Raw genomic sequence first — 21333 nt, 5'->3', positions numbered from 1 at the left:
GTTTCAAAGGCGACTTCTGTCTCTCTGTTGAAGCAGAGAGCGTAGGAGTCAGAGGAACCTGGGAATCAGACAGGTGGGCTCCTGGCTGGTAAAGGAAGAGTGGATATACTGTCCCAGGGAGCTCAGAGGCTGCCCTCTGGCCTTCTTGGGGCCTCCCAGCCCCAGGTGCTGGGGGAGGGGAGTGGGGGGAAATACCCACACCAGCCAAGTGTCCCAGGGGGCCAGATCTGCCCTCTGGGTGTCAGGCTCCAAATGGTGGTGAGAAATGTACGTCCTTACCTCTCCCAGGCCATAGCCTGGCTCCAGCCAGAGCTGCTAAGGTGCAGCTCCCATGGAGGGCAGTGAGGAAATCTGCTTTCTCCTTTGAGTCCTGCTGGGTGCCCTTCCTCCCTTTGTCCCCCACTCCGTTCCCCCCACCCCCGCACCCCGTCTCCTCCTCTCCCACGGTCTCCTTTTCCTCCTTCCCTCTTTCCCTTCTTGCCTTGATTTTCTTTCCCCTGCTGTCCCCCTCCACCCCCGTGGCTCTACAGCCCCTTCCCATTTTCTCTCCCCACCCCGACCCCAGCCATGTGGAATGAAGGGTACTGGCCCCCAGGACCTCGATCCCAAAGGTTAGTGGCACGCCGCTTTTTCCCTGCAGCCCTACCTGGCTGAGGCAGCTTGGGGTGGGAGCCAGAATTTGCCTTGTTCCCTGATCCCCTGATCCCCTGACCCCTTGACCCCCTCATTGGGGCCCTGAGAGCTCCTTCTTCTGAGGACCTGAGCCCACACATCCACGTGCAAGTCTGTGTTCTGCGTCATGATGACCATTGCCGCTTCCACAGTCAAGTGTCCCAATTTGGGTGATAAAGTTTATGGCCACCCTGTTTATAAGGGAACTTCCTTAAAATGGTAATTGGGGCATTTTTCTAGAACTCTAGGATTGCAAAGGCCTTCACCACCAGCGTCTCAGGCGATGCTCACAACAACTTCTGAGGGCAGATGTCACTTTCCCCGGTTGACAGATGACAAGCGGAGTTTCCTCTCTGAGGTCAAGGGCTGATATGCGGTGCTGCCCCATCAGAGGGACGTCTTCAGCTCCTTGTCATCTGTTTTGCCCCTTGTCACTCAGCCGTTATTAAACCCTTGGAACTTCCGTTATTAAACCCTCATGGGTGGAATCCAACTTAGAATTCTGCCTGGTGTGAATTATGCCAGTGACATTCTGTTTAGGGTAGGCTGGTATTAAAAATTAAATTTAAAATACATACAGCGTTGCAACAACTATACTTAATAGTATAGGATGTTAATAACGGGGGAAACTTGGTGTGGGGTATATTCTCTGTAGTAGCTTTGTAATTTTTTTTCCTATAAATCTAAAACTGTTCTTAAGTAAAAAGTTCGTTAAAAAAAAAAGGAAAAAAAAGTGTTTTTTACCATTCATATTTTTGGGGGGAGAAATGAAATTCAATTTGTAAAGTTAGAACGAGTTTACAAGTTATTTTGTGTCTCAGAGTTGTCTAAGGTATGTTTGCTAAAACTGCTCAATTCTTTAACATAAAACATGATCAGAAGTTCTGTGCTAAAACAAATATATGATATATGATATATATGTGTGTGTGTGTGTGTGTGCAGATTTTAAGTTGCTAGCCTTTTTGTCACTGCTGTGAAAGGGAAACATTTGTAGATAGTTTGCTTAACTAAAGAGTATACTTCCCAAGAAAGCAAGTGATACTTAAGAGATTTCCATCACTCCCATCAAATTTGTTCTTGCTTCTAAGGATTTAGGAGTGATTTCTATATGGGGCGTGAGCAGTATAACTTGGCAGAAGCTGTGTCACTTTACTAGCAACATTTTAGATAAGTGACAGACTATTTTGAATCATGACAAGAAACCACGTACAAAATACTAGAACAAAGAGTATCTGTGTGGAGGCTCAAAGTTGGACAAGGGCTGGATACAGCCAAGAGCTTCCAGGTGGGTGAGGTGACAGGTGGTTAACTGATAGAGGAGTGCACCCTAAGGAATTAAAAGGTGTTTAAGGGTTAACTTGTTAGATCTTCCAGCTAAGACGTTCAGAAAAGGCTTCTTCCTCCTCCTTTCTGTCCCTCCAAGAAATTTAATAAGGCTAATTCTAATGATAAGGATGGCAGGCTCCAGGACAGAGTGGGGGAGGGGCTGCTTGGGGGACAAGCATGCTTGGGGCGCTCTCCATATGCTCTTGTGCTCTGACAGTCAAGCCTGGTTAGTAATAACAAGACCCAGCACACAGTCTGCAGATGCTTTCTCGCCATTTGTCCAAAGCCTTCTCGAGGCAGTTTGCAGGTTTGTGTAAGCCCCAGGACCAGGGAGCTGTGGGTGTGCTGGAAATCTGTTTAGAATTGGTCCTTCTTTGGCCGGATGGTCGCCCCCAGGGCTGGGTATCCACTGGCGGCATTTTAGCAGTGGGTGTCGGATCTCTCAGTGCAGTGGAACACCGCTTGCCCTTTGTCGTCTTGGGGTTCTGCTTTGTACACAGGCCAGCCCCGCAGACCCTGCCCTCACCCCCAGGTGGAGTGGCTTTCCCGGGCTCCACCAGAGCCTCCTTGGCTTCGGATTCTGAAAGGGCAGTTGTCTCCGTAGGTAACTGTGGCTGACGTTTCAGGTGCGACTCCAGTCCTGCTGGTCAGTACTTGGAGATCTTTCTAGGAAACGAGCTGGGTGAAGTCCAGACACACGATCCGACGTCCAGTTAGAAGGCACTGCGTCTGCCCTTTTCAGAGGAAGGAGTTGGATCGGACTGGGTTTCCAGGCGTTCTACTTGTCGCCGATGAAGGGTTGCGCTCTCCCATGAGCCTCTCGGTCAGGAAAGACGCAGCAGCGGGCTTCGTAGTGTCGGCTGCCCTTTTGTCGGCATGAGGCCGAGTCTCTGCTGAAACCGCGGGCTGATTAAAAGGCAGTTTCTCCTCTTGTCTGGGAACGAGCACCTGCATCTTGGCCTGATGACCCTGCTGTGGGGACACCGTCGTGTCGGGATGGGGGTGGGATTGGTCCCCCTTGTGACTTTATCACGTGGCCACGCCCCATCCATCTGGGTCCCGCGCTGGGTGGTTTTCGGCTCCGAAAGACACTGCTCCCCATTTCCTCCTGCAGTCGGAAGGAGGGGTGGGGAGCGGCAGCCGTTCTGAGGGGCTCATTGTGTATGTTCCAGAGTCTCCCCTGCAGACCCCCGCTGATGATGGATCTGAGGAACCGGGCTCTGAAACCTCGGATGCTAAGAGCACGCCGACGGCAGAAGGTGGGCCCTCCTCTCCTTGCCTCACTGAGACAGCTCCTCCGTGCCTCCAGCCTGCGCTTAGCCGTGCTTTGAGCCCCGCGTGCCACCCTTCCCGGCTGCGTCCGCTGCTGCCTCTCCCGCTGGCTGACGGCCATGCTTGTTCGGTGCTTTGCAGGATGGGCTCAGGCCCGGGAATGTCACGGGAGCCAAGCCCTGCTTTGGTGCCTCGCTCTCCGGTGCCGTGTTTGGGCCCCTTCATCGTGTGTGTGCTTTGAGGCAGCCGCGTTTGGAGAGGCTGGGTCTGTGGCCGAGCGGGGCCCGAGCAGAGCTCCACAAAGCCCCTGCTCCGTGGCAGCTGTCCCCCCACCCCACACTCCTTCAGAAGCCCCCGCCCCCCTTGCTCTTCTCTCACGAGCCACCAGGTCCCAGTGCAGCCATTTGGGTGAGAAAGGGGGCGGGTCGGTGCACATCTCCAAGCTCATACTTTGGGACTGATCTGGTCTAGTATCCTTCATTTCTTGGGCTCTCGGCATGGTCCAGGGCTCTGGACCTTGGCCGAGGTGTGCATTCCAGCACGCCTTCTGACCTGTCCTCTCTAGACGTTTGGTGTCTAGGTTATTATAAAGCTCCTCATGTATTTCCTGAAGAGCTCCTTGGTCCTGATTTTGACCACCTTTTCTTGCTTCCCTTCTGAGTCAGTCAACACTGCATTTGGTTTTTGGTAATGGAAAACCAAACTAGCTGGGGCCTAGATATGAAGAGGTTTGTTGGTCTCAATAACATGTCTGGATGGCAGCAGGTCTCCAGCGTGATCAGTGCTCTTCTGTCTTTATCTTCTGCCATCTGTAATGGTTGGATTATTGCCTCGTGGTTACAAGATGGCTGCTGCACTTCCAAGCATCACATCTGCCTTCCAAGCAAGAGGAAAGTAGCAAAGCCTGGCCAAAAGGGCCCTGAAATCAAATGTGTTTCCTTTTTATTAGGAAAGCAGTTTTCCTGCAAGCCCCGCCTAGCTGACTTCCGCTTATGTCTCATTGGCCAGAGCTGAGTCTCATGGCCACGCCTGGCTGTAAGGGGGAGGACGGAACATGGAGCGTTTTGCTTTCCAGACTCATAAGTAGGAGAAATCAAGGGATAAGGGCATTGAGAATGGCTCTTAAGTAACCAGTCTGAGGTATCTGCCCTTCCATTCCCCCCCCCTCCATTCATCCCCAGGGAGGTTCATGGTTCTCTTCTCAGTACTCTCCTCCTCCCGGCTCTGCCCATGACTTTGGAGGCTGTCACAAGATGAGAACGTGTCCCGGCATCTCCCCAAGTGTCCACCTTTGAATGAATTGAGAAAGTGCCTGCCAATTGCTTGGTGTAAGGGACCATCTGTGGGGGAGAAAGTAGGTGTGGCCCTACCCCTCCCCCCCCCCGCGCGCCCCCCCCTCTCCCCCCAGGTTCTCAGCCTAGTGAAGAGAATACCCAGGCCAAGGGCTCTTTGTTCTCCTTCTTAGAGCTGCTGATGCAAGACATTTCCCGCTGATCTGGTTAGGACAGTTTTGCAAGTTGCTACCTCCCTGAGGTCGTCAAACACTAATGCCAGACTTCATAGCAGCCTCCCAAATCATGGTTGTCAGTGGCCCCATCAACATTATTCTGGAAGGATCTTCCAACCAAGTCTTGCTGCACTCTGGATCCTGTACATGTGTGGGCCCCGAGAGTTTCCACTCCCTCCCCACGAGGAAGGGGACTCTGCTGGGGCTGGGCTTGGCCAGGCGGCTCCACCTGCTCCCGAGACGACCGTGATGAAAATGGATTCCATTTGACTAAATTGACTCGGACTCTTGGAAAGCTTTCAAAGCTGACAACTCCCTATGTCTGCCTGGAACAGCCTGGGAGTATGCCAGGGCACTGCTTGGGGAGGACTGCTGAATTGGAAGGTGCTCGCCTTGATGAGAGGCTGACAGCAGCTCCTGGTGGTGGGTTTTTTTTAACTGTGGCCTCTGCTCTGCAGGTGGACCATCTGTTAAGCTTGTTGTTAAGCACCCAGCTCTGGACGGGACCAGCCTGTTCATTGCCACCTGGGGGAGTCTGTGCTTTTAACCGTGAGTCACGGACTCACAGGACAGGGGGCTTAGAGCTGGACGAGAACTTGAAGGTCACCTGGCCGTGATATTCCCATTTTGCAGATGAGGAAACTGAGGCCCAAAGGGCAAAGGTCTTGCTCAAAGCCTCACGGCCATCTGATTTTAGACATTTCCTCTTTAAAACACCTGGGCCCGTCCCCGGCAGTCTCTTCTGCTGCAGCGTCCACACGGGGGCTGTCCCCGGCAGATGGCCTGGGCATCTCATGAGGCGGTGCCACCAAGCAAGATATTCGTGTGCTTCCTGGGGAAACATCAGGCAGGGGCGCGGCTCTGGGTGTTGCTTTGTGGTGTTGCTTTTTGCATGCCGCCGAGTCCCCTCCTGCCTCCCCGCCCCTGCCTGCTCCCACTCGAGAAGTAAGGTGAGGGGCTTGGCCTGGCTTTCCTAGCCTCCTTAAGGCGACTCTCGGTTTCCAGACGCGACAGCGCCCTTAGTGGATGAGGGAGCTCCCGGCGAGCAGGCGGCCGCTCAGCCCCACACGGAGATCCCAGAAGGAACCACAGGTGAGGGTGACTCTCGTGGCTGGGTGGAGGCGGCCCTGGCCGGGTGCCCGGCCGCCCTGCAAGGAGGAGTGGGTGCGAATAGGGGTTATGCTGTCTCCCAGCGAGGCAGCAACGTGGGAGGACTCCCGGTTTCTGGGAATCTTGGGTCATTCCAATCTTGGTGCCTTGATGGCCGATGGCTTCCGTGGCTGCCCGCCAGCCTCCCAGAGGAGGGAGGATCTTCTGGATTCCGTCCAGCTTCTCCCTCCATCTCAGCCGGCACATCAGCTCCAAGCTCTCTGCAGGGTCCTCCGAGGCAGGCTGGTGGCAGATCACCCCTGGGCTCAGTCCACCTTCCTGCTGGGGCTCTGCCCAGTGACAGGGTCACCTCCTAACAGACAGTTTACCGCCTGGGGCACCCAAGCGTGTGGCAGGGTCTCATGACTGACCCACGCCTTTGGAGGATCTTAATGGGATAGCCCCTAGGGAGCTCAGCAGTGTGACCTAGCATCCATTTCTAGAACTAGCTTTTTCAACGTATCTGCATCGAAGAGGCGTGACGAGACTGTCCTGTGAGCACAGATGATGGGGGTCGCGCAGACAGGGCACCTACCAGAAATGGTGGTGGCCTCCAGCCCCCTGGGACCCTTAGGAAACGGCTCGCTCAGCCCAGAGCTCTGGCCGCCGTCCCCTTCTGGTAATGTTCTTTGTGCTTATGTAAATGCTCAGCTGTTGGCTTCTGGATTGGGAGGGCACTGAAGAAGATGTGCAGAAGAGTTCCAGACAGGATGTCACCAGCACTGGAGAATGGGGAAAACGTCCCCAGACAGGAGTCTTGTTTCCTTCCTGAAGACGGTGCTCACAGCAGCTTTTTGGGAAACTGCAGCTTTTTCTCGGGGCTCCATTTGTTGAGAACCCCCATGCAGAGGTCCAGCGGCCACCGCCCCCTCCCTCCACTCGTCAGAACTGTTTCTGCTTTGTGGGTTGGTCTTTTGAGATGGATGGAGGCGTATTCTTGAAGCTGGATGGCCCTCGTCCTTGACAGTGAAGGTCGTTTGAAGGCTGAACAACGATGAGCTCTTGGATAACCTGATTTTTGTACCCCACCCCCACTCCTGTGCCTGTATAGTTTACTCAGTGGGAGAGCCCTTCCCCTCCAGGGTGAAAACTGTAGCCCGCTTCTGACTTTTTCATCACTGCTAGGCGATCAAAAGTACTTTAGTCTCGTCGCAAAACACCGTTTGCGAGTGCTGGTTAGAATGTCTGGTCCCATCCGGTAGCCCAAGCTCATTCAGGGTTGCAGCCCCCCACTTTGGGGCTGGGGAGGTGGAGGGGACGGGAGGCAGGAAAGTTGGTCCTGGTCAGCACTACTGTGCGCGGCTTCACGCTCTCTGCAGCGTTTAACGTCGACTCTTTCTTTTGTGGGCACCTGTTTGGAATCCTTCCAGACTCCTCCATCCCAGTCATCCCCCAAAGGTCCCTCCCTCTGCCCTTGATTCCAGCAGGCACTTTGCTCTCTTCAGCCCCTTGGAATCTGAAGATCCCCTCCAGCCTTCTGCTGAAGTTGGCTTGCTTCTGTTGGCAGCCCACCGGCCATGGTCCAAGGCACCTCCACGCTGCTGCCTCCCTGTGTCCATATTGGGAAACACAAGGGCATGCTTTGCCCAAGCAAACTTGGGGTGTGCAGACTGACCACAGGGCTGCAGCCACACCCTTTGCTCCGCCCCCAAAGCGGGGCCTGCCCATCTCTCCTCTGGTTTTCCCAGGTGGGATTCTGACAGCGGTCCGCCGTGTCGCTAACCACAGGGGATACGCACCAAGTGTCTCCGAGTGGTGCCTTGAAACCCTCCCTTTGGGGCTGAAGTGGGTGGTGGCCATGCAGCCCGTCCTCCACGCTCCCAAGCCACCCTCTCCACCCTTTACATCCTCAACGAGATAGGGAGGATTTAGATTCGGTGGGGGAGGTTTTCAGCTGTTGACCTGGATGATGTGTAACTTAGTTTCGTCCTTGGTTAGGTGTCTTACATTCTTGAAACTTCTCCTTTGAGGCCTACTGGGGATGCAGTGTGGCCGCCCCACAGCAGGAATCCCTGCCTTGCTGGGATGGGAGCCCCTGCCTCTTGGGGCTTCAGGGATGCGGAAAGCCCGTGTAGCGATGTGATGGCCCAGCCACGGCCACACACCCTACCTCCTCCCTTTGGCCTCTCTGAGCGCCTCCCTTGCTGGGAACTGGGGAGTGAGGGGGCGTCGGGGTTATCAGCAGCCTCCAGTGTCTGACACGCACCGGGGCCAGGATATTGCAATTCTGCACCCGTGTGTGAGTGCAGTGACCTCCCAGTGCCACAGCAGTGATGTCATTCCCATGTGTCCCCCACCCCCTTCCCCGTGTTCTCCGTCTCCAGGACTCTATGCCACTCAGCTGGACCTGCTGTCACTCTGAACCTTTCTACCGCAGCCTCGTCAGAAACTCAGACAAAATCTGTGCTTGAAGCTATCACTGTTTGACCTCGTGGGTGGCACAGTGTCAGCTTGCGGGGGCCCCAGAGCAAGGTCGTGTTTATGATCTGGTGGTTGGGGAGCCCACTGCCAGTCCCCTCACGGCCCTCACTGCCACTGTTCTGGGACAGCCAGCGGGCCAGTGTTTATAAGGCCATCATGCAGCTGTCCAGCGACCCAGAGAATCTTTCTTTTCCCTCCTCCATGCCCTCCACGGCAGGCCTGAGCTGGTGACTTGGCATTTCTGTTTTAGGCGTGAAATCGTAACCATCTCAGGTCTGGGAGAAAAGACTCGTGGCCCAGCCAGCAACTTGTAGGCATTCCTTAGGGGTGGTGGTTTCCCTGTCTCCATCCATCAGGGCATGCATGTTGGTTCTTCTGGCATCATGAGGCAAGTGCACGTCAATGTGTGCACCAACTTGCTTTATAAACTCTCTTCTACGCAATTGTATCTGTTGTCCTGGAGCAATGTCCTGATTTTTCACGGCGCAGAAATTGGCATTGCGGTAAAGCTTACTGATTTTGTCACTGTTGATGATGTGATCTTCTTCATTTGGGGTGAGCCCAAGACACCCTAGATGCTGCTCATTCCCGGCCTCCTCCTAACCAGGTGGCAATTACTCCTGGCAGGTGGTTACAGGGGTTTGCCCAGTAGTTTGGAGAAAAGAACCCGCACAGCTGTGGGGCACTTCCCATACGCCCGGCATCTCACTAAACACAGTCATTCGAATTCTCGTTTTCACCCTCACCGTCGTCCTCCGAGACAAGCCGTTTTCATCACCTTGGGGGTCTAGGTGAGGAAACAGAGGCTCCGAGAGGTTAAGTAAATGGCGGTGGCTGGATGCGAACCCCAGCCTGACTCCACAGCCCACGCCTAGTGCTTTCCTGCACCCTGAGCGCCCCCAGAGCACTGGCTGGGGCTGGGAGTGCACCTGCCGCTCGGTGGTGGTTCCCGTGGTGATGGTTGAGCAGTAAACTGCTTCTCTGACCTCACCCACCCTGCGTGTCTTTGTTGAGTGGGGCACTCGGGACCCTGGGCCCACTGTGGAGAAGGTCTTTCCTACAGGATCATGGTCACCTGCAAAGTGTGTGGGTACGGTGGGGTTCATTTAGTAACCTGCTTTTGTAGACATCCCCAGCAATAATATTTGCAAAAAGCCAGAGGTTCGGCCCCTTGGTACTTACTCATAAGATGTGCCTTTCCTGAATGTTTTCAGAAAAATACTGGAAGATGCAAAGAACTTGGTTTCTGGCAAACAATAACTGTTTTTGCTTATATCTTCTTCATTTGTTGACACATAAACCAGCTGAAGAAGCAGGCATTGGAGACACCCCCAACCTGGAAGACCAAGCCGCCGGACATGTGACTCAAGGTCAGTGGGCTAGAATCGCCTACCGCAACCTGGGGGTCAGGAGAAGGGAGATGGCAGCATTCAGATGGGCTCTACCCTGCAAAGAAAACTCGCACCTGGGCCCTAATTCATGGGTCCAGGAGGTTCTTATCAAAGATGGGCTAATCAGACATAGAAAGAACTCTAGACACACACACACACACACACACACACACACACACACTTTTTTTTTTTTTTTCCTAACACTGTTTCTGAGTTATTCCTAAGGTATTTAGTGTCCTGAGAGAGGTTGGCCCTGTCCAGCCTGGGGAGTCAAGAAAGAGTGTCCAACAGAAACTCACATGTGAATGATAGGTGATTTTCTCCTCAGGCTGCCCTCTGGCCCTGTCCCAGGAGCAAGGCCTCAACCATATCTCCACCAAGCAATTTCTTTTTAACTTTCTTCTGTGCAACATTCAGACCTTATTATGATTTTCTTCTCAGGAACCAAAACTGTGTTCAAGGAAACCAACTTTCTGTAATCATTTAGCCCAAATGTTTTAAGAACTTAATTTTATATTAAAGATTCCTTATCAGGGTGCCTGGGTGGCTCAGTGGGTTAAGCATCCGACTTCAGCTCAGGTTATGATCTCTCGGTCTGTGAGTTCGAGCCCACATCGGGATCTGTGCTGACAGCTCAGAGCCTGGAGCTTACTTCAGATTCTGTGTCTCCCTCTCTCTCTGCCCCCACTCACTCTCTCTCTCTCGAAAATAAATAAACATTAAAAAAAACTTAAAAAGAAAAAATTCCTTATCTCAGGAAATAGAGACCTCTGATATAATATGGCACTAAGTTCATTTTCTATCACCTGCTGCATCGATGAACTGGAGAGTCTACTGTATCATGTGGAACTTTCTAGACTGCCAGAGAGCTAGAAAGACACTTTTTTTCTCTCCAGAAAGTGATACGGGATTTGTCCAACATCTAGTGCTGGCATTGGGGCCATCTGGCTTTAGGAAGACTCTGGGCCCAAAGAAGTGTTTCATTGAGGGTTGTTGGTTTTTTTTTAATGTGTATTTATTTTTGAGAGAGTGACAGGGCATGAGCAGGGGAGGGGCAGAGAAAGACAGAATCTGAAGTAGGCTCCGGGCTCTGGCGGGCTCCAGGGTCGAGCTGTCAGCACAGAGCTCGAACCCACGAGCCATGATATCATGATCTGAGCCAAAGTCGGACACTTAACCCCCTGAGCCACCCAGACGCCCGTTCATTGCCCCATAGTGGGCTAACCTCATTTCGCATAGCATGGAGAGGTGTGTTTTCACTCTTAGACTCACAGAGAGCTTCAGAAAATATTAGAAGGGATAATCAGTGTAAGGAAGAACCCCGGTCTGTGTGTTAAATAACTAGAACCCTGCCACCTGTTTCTTTCAGGTCATGATTTTCAGGCTTAGGTGAAATGAGAGGCTTTTATAACCACTGGAAATGACCATTTATTTCCATAGAAGTGGATTTGAGTTTTTTCTACAAATATTTATTACAGGCTAGGTCTTCATGTCCCTGCAACATATTCCATGCGATGAAAAGATCAGGCCAACATCTTTTGTGGAAACTTTGTTTTCATGCTCACTCAAATTTTTTAAAAAAATTTTTAAATGTTTATTTATTTTTGAGAGACAGACAGAGTGTGAGAAGGGGGGGAGGGGCAGAGAGAGGGAGACACAGAATCTGAAGCAGGCTCCAGGCTCTGAGCTGTCAGCATAGAGCTTGACACAGGGCTCAAACCCATGAACCGCGAGGTCATGACCTGAGCCAAAGTGAGATGTTTAACCAGCTGAGCCACTCAGGTGCCCCTGTGCTCACTCAATTGTTACATTTTTTTCCCAGCAGTGGCCTAGAATCATGTAGCTATAAAGATGAACACCAGGTAGCCATTTGCAGTGGGAAGTTGGCACCAGATCTGGAAAACGTGGAGGTTTCTACCTCTGATCCTAAGGAGGACTTGATTAGGACTGCTGGTCCAAATTGATGAGCCCTGTTCCCTCCAGCGAAATCGGACATGCTCGTGATCCACAAACACACTTTATTTGCTAAAGGCCTGTAGTCAATTTTCAGATTTAGAAAGAGCCATCTAACAAAAGCATAGTTATTACATCTTACCCTTGCAGTTTCTGCTGCAGAAAGAAGGCCTCTGGTAGCCCATGTTCATGAATACCTGCCAGACAAGGACGTTTTAGGATGGCACTACAGGAAGCAAGGAAGCAGAGTGTCAGATAAGGGAAGGCCTTACCCACGTCCTGTCACACGGAGGGGTAGACCTTTCTCCTGTGTCGTGAAGACCAGGCCTCCTGACAGGGATGTGGGGGGAAAGTTTATCCAGAGTCCTGAGGCCTGCACACTGTTTGCCCAATATTGTTTACCTTGGACCACCCCCCCCCCGCCACAAGATGATTGCTATGTTTATTACTTACTGAGCACTTCATAGTATTCTAGGAACTGAATAGAATATTCTCCCAGCCTCACTCCTTCCTCCAGAAATATAGTTGCACGATGATCGGTTCAGTCAATACACACACACGGTACAATCAAATATTGATGTCTTTTCAAGACGTGTTCACTATTTATGTTTGGGGGCCTTTTTCTCTTTTTTTTAATGTTTATTCATTTATTTTGAGAGAGAGAGCACGTGAATGGAGGAAGGTCAGAGATAGAAGGGGAGAGAGAGAGACTCCCAAGTAGGCTCCAAGCACTGTCAGCATGGAGCCCGATTTGGGGCTCAATCCCATGAACCATGAGATCGTGACCTGAGCGGAAACCAAGAGTCAGACGCGCAACCGACTGAGCCACCCAGGCACCCCCCTCTTTGGTCTCTTTTTTAATGAAGGTCATTCCAGGTCTTACAGTCTGTTAGAGAACAGTAACGTCCTGACCGAGAGCAACTTCTAGAAAGCTCTCGGAGGAAAGCCTTTTCCAGAAGGCAAGGATGCATGGCTTGTCTGGGAGGTGTGAAGACTAGCATCTGCCTCAGCCTCTGGTCTGTTGAGCTAGTTGGTTGCTGAGAAGCCATGGTGCTGAGGCACCTGCTCAGGTTGTCTGGTCCCTGCGTCTCTGTCATTTGGGCTCTTCTTCCCAGCGGCTGACCAACGGTCCCAGTGAGGTGCTGCAGACCCTGCAGAAAGCAGAAATGAGCCTATTTTCCTGTTCACCAGGCAGCATTCCGTTGTTGGTCGTCGCTATGTGGCAGGCACCGTGGTTGATGGCAGGAACAGGAAATGAATGAGATTGTGATCACGAGGCCCTGGTGTCAGGGTGGGGGTGGAGGCGAGCCAACAGGCAGCTACAGACTCTGCCCGGGTGGGGAGAGAAGACGGGCATGTGTTAGCCGTGCGTCCACAACCGCACATGCATTCTCCACCACCCTCCCCTCAGCTCTTCCAGTCCCCCGAATCTTTGGGGTTCTAGGTTTCGTTTAGAGGAATTGTATGGGTTGTCCTGCTGGAACCATATGGGAGGATTAAAGGGTGGGAATTAAAAAAAAAAAAAAAGGATGTTTATTAGGAGTACCACAGAGCATGCCTCTCCTGTCCTTAGTACACGGTCAGGTTCTTTAAGGAGGGTTCGCATGAACGCCACCGGGATGAGCCAGAAAGGGTGACGTGACCTCCACCAACCACCAGCTGTGTGACCATGTGAATGCGGTGGTCTCACGGGCTGGCGATGTCTTTGCAACGCAGGACCCTTTACGGCCACAGTGGTCTGCTGCACCTTATGCAAAAGGCCCGTACTTGACCCATGAGCCAGATAAATCTGAATTGTGCTTCTGTGTATAGGAACCTTACGGTTCCTGATGACGATAAATTTTGGATTTTCCAAATCTATCAGAGCGTGGAGCTTGAGGCTGGGTTGGTTTAGGGGCACCCGCTGGTTTCATTTTGCAAAAAGGGGAAACACAGAGAGAGGGAGAAAAAAGAGATCCTTGGGGCACTCAAGCCAGGTCCTATCTAGAGGCCAGAATCTTCAGGAAGCTCAGTGTCCCTGGAGAGGAGAAGCTTCTGTGGCCTAGTGGATTCAGCACAAGGCAGCCCTGGATGCTGACGTGCTCCGAGGCCACCCAGAGCCGGTGACAAAGGGATAATGCTGGTGCCAGCGGGGCCGTAGAGGTCACCAGGTCCAGCACCCCTATTGCAGATGAGAAAACTGAGGCGCAGAGAGGGGAGGTGCTCACCCAGTGTCACCCAATGAGTCAGTGTTAGGTAAGCCAATAGAGCTTTCATTCTGAGCAAAGGAAAACAACAAAGATGAGCCCAGAGCCCGCATTCCTCGTTCTTTGTTAGTTGGCCTCGTGATGCTGTTTAAACGTCCTTTTCTTATTTCAAGAGCGCGTTCCTTCTCTTAAACAATTAATGCATCCTTGCCAACCATTTGCCATTGCTGCCCCTTCAAACCCAGAGGAGTTGAGAGTTTCCAGCCAGCAGAGGGAGGTACCTGCGAGGCCCTTGGCCAATGTGTTTAGCTCTCAGGATCAGCCTGACCACGGCAGAGAAGTTTCCGGGGCGTCCGTGCTGCCTGTGGGGGAGAAACAGCCAGAGGCCCCTGTCCTAGTGGTCTCCCACCATTCCCAGCATCATCCCATCTGCCAACTGCCTTCGCCAACAGGTGGCCCTCAGGAGCCCCACCAGGAGTGGGGACCAAAACCAGGGGATGGGGTCGAGGGGGGTCTGGCCTTTCCGAAGCCCGCCTCCCCTGGATATCTCCACACGGAGCCTGGGAGTGTCAAGGTTGTGCAGGAGATCCTCCTTGGGGAGCCAGGGCACCAGAGAGGTGAGGCCGCCGACCTGGGCACCCCAGGTCTGCCCCGCCAGCCCGCGCCCGGGGCCCCCATCCTGCCTCATGGCCCAAGGGAGGCCACACACCAGCCTTCAGGGACAGAACCAGAGGACACAGAGGGAAGTCGTCATGACGTGGAGCTACTGGAGTACCAGCTTGTGGGAGATCTGCTCCAGGAGGGGCCACCTCGGAAGGGGGACCATGGCAAAGAGAGGCGGGGGGGCAAGGATGTCGATGAAGACCGCGATGTGGACGAGTCCTGGCCCCAGGACTCCCCTCGCTCCCACGTCGCCCCAGGTCTGCAGAGCTCCCCAGTCCGAGGCGGGCCACCCCCCCAGACAGTTTCCAGAGGAGCCACTGGCTTGTCCGGCTTCGCAGCTGAGGGTGTCATCCGCCTCCCTGTCGATTTCCTCTCCAAAGTTTCCACAGAGATCGAGGCTTCAGAGCCCCCCGGGCCCGGTGCAGGGCCCACGGCGGAAGGGCAGGACATGCCCCCTGGGTTCACCTTCCACGTGGAAATCAAAGCCAACATGCAGAAGGAACAGGCACGTTCAGAGGTGGATTTGGAAGGGGCTGCACTTCCCGGCCCCCCTGGAGAGGAGCAAGAGCCCCAGGGCCCTTCTGAGGGAGAGGACACAAAAAAGTCGGACCTTCCAGAACCGTCCGAAAAGCAGCCTGCAGCTGTTCTGCCGGGGAAGCCCATCAGCCGGGTCCCTCAACTCAAAGGTCTGTGTCTTGGGCTCCTTCGCTCCTTCCTGGTGACCTCGTGTGCCACCCAGGCTGCGGGCACTGCCACCAAGCTTCCGGCCCTTCCTTGAGTCCTGCTGCTTCCGAGGTTCCCAGAGAGAACCACTCAACCGACCAGCTGGGCACTGCTGCGCACCCTCCCGTGGCCTCCTCCTGCCCCTTAGGCTCTGGTAGCACGTGCTGCTCTCACGCTTGCCCGCCATGTTGCATGTCACCAACACCCGCCCAGCGCTTTCCGCCCCGTTCGTTTCTCTGGCCACTTGAATTACAACGGTCCTCCAGCCCCCAGCTGGTCGGTGTGCCGCCCTCCCCAGGGCGGATAACAGCCGGTTCACTTGTGTGCCCTAAATTCATTGTCTAGAACCCTCCCAGCCCTTCCAAGGGGGCATAAGGAGCCCCGCTCTGCAAATGAGGAAAGTGAGGCTCAGAGAGGGAACGTAACTTGCTGAGGGCCACCAAGCAGTAAGTGACAGAGCCACATTCACAATCCGGGCGTGTCTGCTGTGCACGTCACACTCTTCCCTGCTCAGCACAGCACCTTCTGGAAGATTCTCCGAGCCCAGAGACACAGAGGCCGTGAGCCTGGCCTGTGCTGCTCTTGTCAGCGGACAACACATCACATACAGCACACGACACACGTATGAGGATTTGGGGGCAGCCGAGAGCCTGTGCTGAGCCTTTGGTTTAACAGCCCCCACCCCTACCCACCCTGCCTTGTGGCAGGGGAGACAATGAGCAGAAACAAACATTCCTGTCCCGAATCTTCTCCTCCCCCGCCCTCGGCAGAGCCCGGGGAACCCTGTGCTGGGATTGCAGGGGCCTCAGCCCCAGCCCACTCTACCAGAGCAGCCCTTGGGGAGCCGGAGAGGTGGGAGGGGAGGTTCCCCCATGTTGGGGTCTCTGTGTCCTGTCAGGAAGACGAGGAGGCCAGAGGAGGCCTCCAGGCTACAAGTTGGGCGCATTCATACCTTTAGGACCTCTCGCGTGTTTGGAGGGCCCATAAATGGGTGTTACTTGAGCCATCCATTGCAAACCTCTATTCGATTTTTATTAGATTTTACTCGTCAAGAGAACTTAGAAATGTTGTAGATAAAGGAACCTGTATTAAAGTTGAAGACCAAAAAAAGAAATCATATATCTTATTTTAAAATACCCTAAATTCCAAAATACTAGGGGACCAATACCTGTGATGCGGCAGATTATAAGAGCGTTTCCTGAAATGGTGTTTTAATGAACACTGGCTATCGATAGATGTATCCAGGGGAAAAAGAGTTCCATGGTCCAATTAGTCTGGGAAAAACAGGCTAAGCCAAGTGAAGCGAGGTTTGCTGCTGCAGGACTTGTCAGAACCTTTAATATTCAGTTGCACGTTATGACCCTCTGAGAAAGATACAGAGTATGGATTTCCCAAATTTATGTGATCCCACCTGCTAACATCTCCTGGAAGAGGACCCGTTCAGTAGCACCCAATTTGGGAAGTGCATATCTAGCAGCTGCTTTTGTTGTGACATGGTGGCCGTGGTTGATTTGGGCAAAAGATGTGAATCCAGTCTACCTGGGTCTCTTATGAAAACGCATATTCCTAAGCCCCACCTTACGCTTACGAGTCTTGGGTGGGCCCAGGAATCTGTGTTTTTTCAACCTGTCCCAGTGGTGCTGCTGAGCAGTACGTTGTGCAAATCTCTGGGCTAGATCATCAGTTCGGGTCACTCTAGAAATCCAGGCTCCAGTAGCCAGTGTGAACCTCCAAGAGACCCCATTGGCCTTTTGGCAGGGGGAATATGATATTGAAACCAAAGATGAAAATCTATCCTCAATTGTCAACAAAGAACGTCAACCGAAGGAAAAGCTGGGTTAGAGATGGTGCTGGTGGACCTGTGGTTTCACCAAGGGGTGCGGCTTTTACACACAGAAGCTGGCAGTGTTTTGTTTCCAAACTCCAGAGATGATCTGCTAAGCTGTTCGACAGTAACTAGTTTGTAGCTAATTTGGGAAAATGGCAAGGATGTCCATTGGACAATGGAAATTTTCCTCCCCTTGGGAGGGCCTGTAGGTGGCAGTAAGACCTTCCCGGGCTGGTGTGGAGTGGGCTTGTCAGGGGGCAGCTGGGGCTGGCGACTGTAGCCTCCCTAGTGAGGGACAGGCAGACAACTCACTTACCCTGAACCTTAGGTGACAGCATGAGTGTCGGGGGGGGGGGTCCTACAGAAGGTCGGAGCATAGCTGAGCTTCCCCATCTGTGGCCCTGGGGCCTCCAAATGCCCCTCCTTGGCATGGAGGTGGTCCCCGCTGGAGGAGGTTGACCCTGGCTAAGACAGGAAAGGAGCCCGTGAGATGGGTCTGCGCTGTCTCCGATCCTGATTTGCCCCCGTGTCCGCGTGTGCCTGGAACAAGTTTTCACTGCGCCCCCTCTGCATGTCCCCACCCTCGGCCAGCCTGCTCCAAGCAATGACCCCAGTGTGCTGTGTTGATACTAACAACGAGAGACAGATTGAAGGGGAAAGAAAATCAACTGAATGCCCACCAAGCCCAGCTGAACCAAACACGTTGCACTGATCCCGAGAAATCAGCGTTGACTACGTCCGGCTCTTTCTGGGAGCTGTGCAAATGGGGGTAACTTACATTCTCATTTTGTATCTTATCAGCTCGCATGGTCAGTAAAGGCAGAGATGGGACGGGAGCTGATGACAAAAAAGCCAAGGTAAGCTGATGAAACCGTGAGCCTCTGCCAACATCCAGTTTATCGAGAAGCCATGCTTGTCTGAATTAATTTCTATATGTAACACGTGCAGAGCATCTGCCGCGGAAGGATGACTGTCATTAAAAGTGCTTTGTAGTTTCATGCAAACTTTTCAAGTTCCAGCATTTATCCATTTTGATGCTTCTGCCAGGGAAGGGCGGTCGGCAGGTTCATGAATAAGAGCTCCTAACTGCAATGCCATTAGCAGAATTGAAATGCGATGTTCACAGTAAACGAAGATACATTTGAATTTTCTGCAGTAAAGTTTGAATCTTACACTACCCACTGCAGATCTAGGATCAGCAAACATATGTACACACACACACACACACACACACACACACATATTTAAGGTGTATAGAGAATATCATTTACTCAGGTGGCTGAGGGAGTGTTGATCAAGGAAGTGACCTCTCACCTAATGTGGAGGGTTCTGGAAAAGCCCAAGAAAAGAGGACCAGTGAGGTAGGCCGTGAAGGAAAGGTAAAGGAGGGTTGCCGAGGCAGAGGTGGGAGCAGCATTCTGAGGAGTGGGAACAGCACAGCAAAACCCGGAAGCATGAGGAAATGATGCATGCTTTCAGAACTCTAAGCAGATGGGTTGGTTGATTGGTGTGGAGTGCCAGGAGGGGCTGACGGACGCTGGGAAGAATAGTCGAGGAGGGAAACGCGATACACGCCCTAAATGCTAAGTGGACACGTGGTGCAGTAGACGCCATCTTGAAATCTTGCCATGGGGCCAGTTTGACGTAAACTTTGGTCGGTCTTCAGAAACCAACCCGAGGAACCGTGCGTGAATGAAGCTCCTGCTCCCACCAAAAATGCATCCACGGCCATGCTGGCTTTCTCAGGGCTTTCTGTCAGTTGTAGTTTCCTCCCTTAATGACTTTGCATCCTGGAAAATTCTTCTGTCACTGGACAGTAAGGTTTCCCCAAGAAAATCCCCCTGTGGCTCTAGGTGAAGACCTAGTTTTCTTAAAGGCATCTAAAATTTCCAGTATAAATTCTGCCTGAAGCGTCTGGGTCCTAACTTGTCCCAGAGCCTCGATGGGGTCTTCAGATGCCGAGTGTAGCCCTAGGAGTTGGGTGGCATGTGTTTTGCCTGCCCTGTAGGAAGTCAGGGTTTGCCATCACCAGACCCCCTGATGAGGCAGCTGGGTGCTGCCCTAGGCCGTAGCTGTTAGGCAGTCGTGATGCACATTAGGGGAATCCCAGCCTCATGCATGCATGCGTTCCTTTCTTCATGCATTTGCACACTTGGGTAAGACATCCCCGCCCTGGACACCGAAGGGTCAGTTCTTTCAGGAACCTTGGCCAGGTGGGGAGTGCTGTTGGCAGAAGGGGGCTTGTGCAGCTGGAGAAGGAGGAGTACCCACCCGCAACCTTCCTTGTCACCAGCTCCAGGACCTCGGCCTGTGTCCCTCCCCCCACACCTTTCCCCACCCCTCAGGCCTCCTCCTCACCATGGCTGGCTGGCACAGAGGGCCTCAGCCATTTGGGGGGATGGGGGGCCAAGGCCAATGAGGAAACACAACCAAGAAGCCTAATGAAGTCTGTGGTCAGGACCCTGCTTGGTAGTTCTGACTTCCTCTCTGAAACACATCTGGACTAGGCCTCTGGGTTTTATGCCTGAAGGTGTGACCCCTCCTCCTCCCAGCTCACCTCCTCCAGGCGACCAAGTTTCCCAGTCAGAGTACCCCAGAGCCAGTTAGGACAAGTAATCGTCAATCAGTTTCCCTTTCCTCCAAGGGGCAGCTCCGTCCGTGAGGTCATCTGCTGCACTGACCAGGCTGTATCCTTAGGTAGAGTGTGTTCAAGAGTGAACACTGGCCAGATGAAGATTTGCCAGATAGTGTTAAGATACGTTTTGTTTGAGACGTTAATCAGAAAGTGTGTGTGTGTGTGTGTGTGTGTGTGTGTGTGACCTGAGGTATGAGACAGAATCTTTAAGACTTGGAGCAACCACAGTCGTGATTTTAGTAAGCATGATACTCTCAGTGTGGCAGAAGGCGGCCAAGGATTAGCAGGCTGGCATGAGTTCCTCACCTGGAATTTAGCAGAAAGTGGGGCCCTTCTGACCTATGACACATTGGGGATGTTTTCTTGAAAAACACCCTAAGAATCATATGCTTTGGCAATCTCCATTAACTCTTTGGGCATGAAACACCTTTAAACCAGTGGTCTCCAAAGTGGGGGTGGTGGGGGGCAGCCCAAGAAGATCCAATGGGCTAAAGAACATTCTAGAACTTCCATTGGGTTTTTTTTTCCTCTTCTCGTTTAAAAGTTCTGTCATACATAAGTTTTTTAATATACATCCTATGTTGGCATCATAGTATACATATTTCACCGATAAATAAGTATGAGGATGTTAGGGTGTGTGGCCGCTTTCTGTTCTTAGGGACGAGAAGGGTGGATAAGGGTACGTGATCCACACAGTTTGGAGATCACTGCTTTAAACCATGACCTGCCATGTTTATTTTTAGTTACTGTCCTTTTTCAGTTTGTTCCCCTCCCCCATGTGCTGACTTTTATTTTGATTTTATTTATGTTTATGTTTAAGACATCCACACCTTCCTCTGCTAAAACCCTGAAAAATAGGCCTTGCCTTAGCCCCAAACGCCCCACTCCTGGTAGCTCAGACCCTTTGATCAAACCCTCCAGCCCTGCCGTGTGCCCAGAGTCATCTTCCTCTCCTAAACACGTCTCTTCTGTCACACCCCGAACTGGCAGTTCTGGAGCAAAGGAGATGAAAGTCAAGGTAAGGAAACCGCCTTTGAAAAGAATCAGGCTGCTCTCATATGGTTTTCAGATGTGTGTTGTTTTTAGCCACAAAGACCTTCCTTCGGATAAACTCTTACCTGGAAGCACCGTGTAGAGCAAAGACAAGTCTGGTTGAAAGGGGAAAGGGGGGCGTGGCACCATTTTTCTCCGCTTCCGTTAGTCCCTCAGAGTAGCCCCCACAGCACCCCATGGGATTTGAAAATCCCCGCCCTTTGGCACTGGAGAGAGCTTCCAGATTGCCCTCATTTGGGTTGGACACAGCAATGCCTGTCCCACAAGGTCACTCCTCTGCTGAACCATCTTGTGGTCTTTGGTGAATGTCCGTTTCTTTTTTGAGTTTGCGTTATGTGTCAAGGTCAAAGCCAGTAACTGCCCGCAGTCAGCAGGCTGTGCCTGGGGGCTCTGGACCTTTGGCCGGTGGGCTGATTGGTGCTGGTGTTCACCCCGCCAAAGGCTCTCAGCACACTCAGGAGTCACTGAAACCTGAGGGCTGTTTGGGAGAGAAGAAAACAATGACCTAGCTCTGTTAGCGCTCGAGGTCAGGTTCATCGGTGTCTCCGCGGCTC

General features: G+C 52.6%; 1 protein-coding gene across 5 annotated transcripts in view; it reads left to right on the top strand.

Annotated features, from left to right (window-relative positions):
* The window catches only part of MAPT (microtubule associated protein tau), a 45827-nt gene that overhangs the window by 1326 nt on the left and 23168 nt on the right, over positions 1-21333 (top strand). For 2 of the 5 annotated variants that reach the window (XM_047081682.1, XM_047081681.1), the window contains exons 2-8: positions 3171-3257; positions 5783-5869; positions 9652-9717; positions 9983-9984; positions 14437-15226; positions 17893-17948; positions 20547-20744. In XM_047081682.1, coding sequence (XP_046937638.1) covers positions 3171-3257; positions 5783-5869; positions 9652-9717; positions 9983-9984; positions 14437-15226; positions 17893-17948; positions 20547-20744 — 1286 coding nt within the window. Of the gene's footprint in view, positions 1-3170; positions 3258-5782; positions 5870-9651; positions 9718-9982; positions 9985-14122; positions 15227-17892; positions 17949-20546; positions 20745-21333 lie in introns of all 5 variants that reach the window. The other 3 variants (XM_047081680.1, XM_047081683.1, XM_047081684.1) reach the window with 3 other exon arrangements.

Source organism: Lynx rufus, unplaced genomic scaffold, assembly GCF_022079265.1.
Source record: "Lynx rufus isolate CCGP_SWC_20201006 ecotype Redwood Valley unplaced genomic scaffold, mLynRuf1.p SCAF_18, whole genome shotgun sequence".
Classification (NCBI taxonomy): Eukaryota; Metazoa; Chordata; class Mammalia; order Carnivora; family Felidae; genus Lynx; species Lynx rufus.
The sequence above is the reverse complement of the archived record's forward strand: the minus strand, read 5'-3'. Positions and strand labels throughout refer to the sequence as shown.